The sequence below is a fragment of the Bombus vosnesenskii genome, unplaced genomic scaffold (assembly GCF_011952255.1).
Source record: "Bombus vosnesenskii isolate JDL3184/JDL3185 unplaced genomic scaffold, Bvos_JDL3184-5_v1.1 scf7180000014082, whole genome shotgun sequence".
In the NCBI taxonomy this organism is placed as follows: Eukaryota; Metazoa; Arthropoda; class Insecta; order Hymenoptera; family Apidae; genus Bombus; species Bombus vosnesenskii.
In genome coordinates, this window is record NW_022883359.1 from 23133 (window position 1) to 29278 (window position 6146).

A 6146-nucleotide genomic window follows, 5' to 3' on the forward strand; every position below is an offset into this window, starting at 1 on the left:
GAGGCCGAAATAATGTTATAGGAACACTAAATTTATACTGAGGATTAATATTAAAACAATGATATATTTATTTCATGAACAAAACGATACGCACACGTACGCGTCTCAGCACTTTCTTCTATACCCGACTGTAAACCGACTCTTCGACGACTCTTAACCGACTCTTCGGCGACTCTTAACCGACTGAAGTGTTTACATTCATTTGTTTTCGAGACGCTTCGGACACACATACTTCCACACACTGATATTCACATACAAGTATCTCTACTACGCGTTTAACCTAGTCCAGCACAGAAAGTTATACATATCTCAACAGCTATCTAATAAAACAAGCTGGTTTTCCCATGAGCAAGGTCACCCACGAACCACGATGGCAGGAGGCTTCCTACTCATCCCTTCAAGTATCAGCGTGGGCCATAACCAATCGACATCGCGGATCGTTACCGTCGCTTTTCCTAACGAAAAGTGTGAACAACGGCACACCCACACCGAACCTTCTTCCGTATTAACATAAGTGCGACAAGTCAGTACAAAAATCTAACGCCCAACGTCTAAGTCTAAGCACAACGCTAGAGGAGTATAACTCACATCAACTACCTAAGTCGGTTCTCGGGAATATCGGACATTCACCTCCTCTATTAAGCATCCTCTAGTGCTACGTCCACTAACATACTAAATTCAATTATAAGAGCCTTGTTCTAGTGTGCATATCTATCTTACCTTCGTGCGACAAGTTGTTATCTACATTTATACCTACTCAACAGTGTAACTTAAGTGTTGGAAATATATAACTTATAATTCTGTGAACTGTGAACACACAGTGTTATACTAACTGAATTACCCCTATTATCTTAACCGAAATCAGGGGATCGATCAACTCGTGGTGTCGATTACTATAATCGTAACGGGAATTTACGACTCCCGTTGACGTCTCTCCTCGCGATTGCGTCTCCCCGCGATTGGTCGAAAATACAAGTCCTCTACAAGACAGTGCAGAAAAGTCGGATACCTTCTTCATATTTCAAAGAAAATATCAATAAATATGCAATTAATAAATTTTATTCCTAGTCTTACTTCCGTTGAGGTTTATTTTAGCAAATTTATTGAAAATTTTGCTATCTACGATACGGCGAATTTGTCAAAATACCGGATATCGACAAATTATTTGTATTGTTAAGCGATATAAACAATGATACTGATATAACTCCACGTGAAGACAGCCATTTAACTTTCTAAATTATCGCGCGATATATTTTCTATTCATAGGCAGCCTAAGAACGAAGATGTCGAATTTAGTAAAAATCGATTATTTCATGTCCAAGAAATGTTTACGCGTTTTACACGAATTCTATTTGAAGATATCAAAAGATCACGACGTGACGTAGGAGAGAATGTAAATTAGTAAGCTGTCATTTATATGGATTATTATTTCAGTAATAATATCAAAGAGGACTCGTATATTGTACTTGGAGACATGAGTGGATCTGTCAAAGTCATGTCTTTTAGTCCAATAGAGGAAGAACCATTTAAACAAGAACCTCAATGTGATTTTATTTATTCGCTATGAATCTCTTCTCACGGTAAATAATTTATCTTCAGAAACTTGTGTCATCGCGTATGTTAAGTATGCGCAAGAACCAAAACTCACAAAAAATCACAGTCTACTCGATAATCGATATCATCAAATATTTTTGGCTTTTCGAAAGAAATTATTGGTCAAACGTCTTCAAGTTCTCATACGTGATATACATGTAAAAGATATCCTAGGACAGATAGATGTATCACTGGTTCTGCAGTATTCTATATAAACTTCTGCTTCCTACATAAACATGTCTTAATACGTTGTAACATACATTATAGGGTGAACTGAAAGGATCGAAAATTGTAGAATTTAAGAATGTATATACGGATTGGGTGAAACAAGTAGCCTATTATGGAAGTTTAAGAGCTTTCATGTTCAGCAGTAGATATTGTAATTGTTCTTTATTATTTAGTGATCTTATAGGAGCAAGGATTCAATACAAATTCAAAGTTAACATGGGAACATCTTGCTTCACCTTTTGCGAAAATATTTTAGCATAAACTTTTCCTCCCTTATTGACGTATATGTGTAATATCGTGATATAATGTGTTTACAAAGAGTGGACAATAGAGATGTTAATCAGACAGAAAAAGACGATTGTTGTTCAACCTGAACTATTCACGCCAAACGCACAGAAAACAGCGCAATCCACACTCTCTCGGCAACGCCACTCGCAACCTCTGTCTCCGCTCGACTCGCACTCTGCTTTTCGACTAACGCTCTGGCCGTTGCCGCATTCCGTTGTCTTTTTCCTAGGCCCACCGCACACGTGTTCTGCAAGCGCTCGTGGCCAGGGTCACGTAGGTCTTTTCCACGAAACTATGCACTTGAAAAGACCGATGACACATTGATGGGCCCGACGGCGCCTCGGCTCTCGCGACATTGTTCATAGTTCGCCCGATATTTCTTAGGCCTTTCGTCCACGATACTACATATGTATGTTGTAAGTACATCGTACCTTTTAAAAATATATAATAATCAAAGTGTATTAACTCAATTTTGTATTCAGGTTTTAATAATAAGATATCTCATTAAAAGATACATTTATGAACGCTGGCGGCTCAGCGCCTCGGGGCCGCCAAGCAGTCCGGTAGGGGAACCGGGCTGTCTGGCACGGCGGCTCTGGGGATGAGGCGCGGTGTGACATGGTCATACACCGCTCCATCAGTGGTAGTATTGAGCACGAGGGGGCGGTGTGTCGCTCGCACCGGTTCTCGGGTCTCTCCCAATCGCAGCCGGGGCGGTCATCGTGGAGGTTTTAATCGGTTGGAGTCCGGCACTACCACGCCGCTTTCCCAAGAAGCGGTGTGGCGTCCGTGTGGATTTCCTCCACGTAAATATAAAAAAAAAGATTCTTGTATAATAATTTGGGATAATTTGGCTTGGAAATCGTTTATTCTTAGTAACGCATGCACACAGTAGATTCTTCTATGGTGAATTTCATGACATTGAAATTACTGCTGCTTGTTTCGATGAATCTGAACAATTATTAGTAACAGGCACTCACATTCCTCTTGAAACTCAGTGGTACACACTTACCTATTTTGTTATCTTCTATTACACATCAAGATTAAAAACAACATTTTTAATATTTGTCAAATTCTGTTGATAATATTCGCAAATATATTTCTCATACATTCGTTTGATTATGTAGAATGAAACAACCAGTTTAGTTTGGCTGAAAAATCGAATCTTATGTAGTAGTTGGAATCGTCAAGTCGTAGAATTTGCAACTTCTGGCGCATATCTATATAAAAAGAATAGGGGAACAATACACACGCTACGGCAACTTTTAATGGAGAAGTAATACTTTGGAGATTAGAAACGGGCCAACCGTATCGAAAATATAAATTTAACGAACTAATGTCAAGGTAAGATCTAGAATAATATGAGAAATGTTGAAATAATAAAAAAATTACACTTCTCGAAATGACATGCTCTAATAAATAATGTTAACTAATCAGTGTTATATAAATTTAGGATAAGATACCACAAAGATGAAATAACGTATAAAATAAAAAAATCTGAACAAGTTACGAAAGAAATCATTTCGAAACAGAGGTATTCCATGGTATTGCAACTGTACTTTTCTAAAACAGATCTGAATCATAATGATAAATGTTTATAGTCAATATCCTACGGCTTCTAAACACCAAGAATCCGCATTGAATATTGCATATGTCGGGTTTACATTAGAATTAGGGTTAGGGGCGCGAAACGAATCTTCGTTTGGATTACACGTTGTCGTTATGCAATAGAGAAGACATTGACTAGTGCAAATACGATTATTATAGAACCGGACAAGTAACCGTGGTAGTTAGGTACTCGAGAAACTAATGACAATGATCCTAGGTTCAATAACGAATCCGCGGCCGACGGGATGATAGATGAACGTACTCACAAAATCGAAGTCGGATGCGTAATATTCACTGATCGTAAAGGGTTACTCCTTTCATTGATGAGATCGCGAGCGAGAATGCCTTTCCCGTCCTGATGATGCCACAGAGGAAAACTATATTGGGGTGTGTCTAAGGACACGAGATCGCCGGATTCGTCGAGAAAAGCCTTCGTTCAGAAAGTAAGGGAAATTGGCGTTGCTGCTAATTGGTCAATCTCCATATCGGTGGTTAGAAAAAGATGCTAGCCGCCCTCGAGGGAAAGTTGCTAGTGGGAGACGTCGTTCGTGAAAAAATAGGTCTCTCCTGTCTTCCTGTAACTGGGACAAAGACTGTTTATCTGTTGAAGGATTTTAGATAACTAGATATTAGTGTTTATAACGGTCCTCGAGCTAGCCGAACATGTACTGCGGAGACGCATCGACATTTGGCAATCATCTTACTCGAAGAATAGGGTCTGCGTGTGGCGAGCCACGGGACAGAAACCGTTGGAATGTTTACTGTCGCGTGTCGCCACGAATATTTCTTTTAAGGAAAGCTATAGAATTACTCCATACCTTTGTTAGACAAAGCGTTCATCCCGTCACCGCGGCTACGTTCGGCGACTGACTGTCGCCTCGAGCCCAAGCTCATTATCACAACTCTCGAACAATTACAATCGGATTGAATAACTACAATTGTTCAATTACAGCTATAGTAGACTCTAGGTTACAATGTTGCGGGATTATCCAAAATTCCAAAGTCTCCGGTGTTCTTTCATCTTCGACACATAAATTGTTGCTGTTCGAGCTATGCTATTTTTAAATGTTCGGCCGGTTAAGCCTGATGTTGGAACATTGTTAGTTTCTCTTGATTCAGGATATGTACAATTGTGGACTCATCACCCTGCTAGTGGATTTCTACAAGCTTTTACAGTTATGCATTCTATACGTGATTGTGCATTAGCATTAGCAACTGATTCTAAAACTCATTTTCTTGTAACGGGTAAAAAAGGAATGCATTTAATTTCTACAACATTACTTATTTATTGTAAGATTACTTTTTGTATGTAACGTGATATTTCATTGCGACAAAATATATGAAATGGAAGAAAAGATAAAGCCAGAAAATATGATTGGAGAGTAAATCCGTTTAAAAAGATTTAGGACACAATGCTGGATACATTAAACTTTGGTATCTCGCGAATTATTACGTAATAGTGATAATAAGTCAAATCTAATAAAATTTACTTCTCATTAAAAAGTCGCACCAGAACAATTATTTATTAATTACTTTATTTATTAATTCTTAAAAAGAAACATATAAATAAGAAAAAATGGTAATATTTGATTAGTATAATTGTTGAGAATTGTGGATCTTTGAGGCCGAAATAATGTTATAGGAACACTAAATTTACATTGAGGATTCATATTAAAATAGTAATATATTTATTTCATGGACGATTCCTTATATATTCATCGATACACACTTGCACGCGTCTCAGCACTTTCTTCCATATCCGACTGTTAACCGACTGACTAGTTTACAATCATCTGTGTTCGAGACGCCGCGCACACACCGACACTCACATACATGCATCTCTACTACGCATTTAACCTAGTTCAGCGCAGAAAATATTACATATCTCAACAATAATAAAAATAATATATGTAGTAACTGGTAGATTCTTAGAGTAAGGACAAGTGATTGTTGGTAGAGTTTAAAGTTTAAGGTATTTTAATGAGTGATATTCGATAACAAAAGGACAGACTACGATATCGTCGCACGCCGACTCACACTCCGTGTCCGCTCAACTCGCACTCTGCTTCTCGACTGACTCTCTGCCCGTTTTAGCACTCTATTGTCTTTTCCTGGGCCCACCGCACACATGTTCTACAGACGCTCGTAGCCAGGGTCACGTAAGTCTTTTTGGTAAAGCTATTTACCTGAAGGACCCGGTAATGCATTGATGGAGCCGACAGCGCCTCGGCTCTCCCGACATTGTCTGTAGTTAGCTCGACGTTTCCTAGGCCCTTCTCCCCGATACTACATATATGCTTATGATCATTCTAAAATATAAAAAGTGTAGTCTGACGTTCATTGATACATTCAGAACACATACATATTTTAATGATAGTTACAATGTAACATCATTTCCATATTACATGCAATGTATGACAAGTATTCTT

The 6146-nt window shown here is 38.5% G+C and overlaps 1 protein-coding gene across 1 annotated transcript; it reads left to right on the top strand.

Moving 5' to 3' along the window:
- Nucleotides 1-1283: 1283 nt before the first annotated feature.
- On the top strand, nucleotides 1284-5197 carry LOC117239497 (WD repeat-containing protein on Y chromosome-like). The gene is given in 12 exon segments (XM_033505101.1): nucleotides 1284-1326; nucleotides 1407-1548; nucleotides 1550-1580; nucleotides 1861-2062; nucleotides 2934-2959; nucleotides 2961-3109; nucleotides 3239-3360; nucleotides 3363-3453; nucleotides 3557-3643; nucleotides 3711-3758; nucleotides 4748-4962; nucleotides 5124-5197. Coding segments are annotated over 12 exon segments (1230 nt in total).
- Nucleotides 5198-6146: the final 949 nt, after the last annotated feature.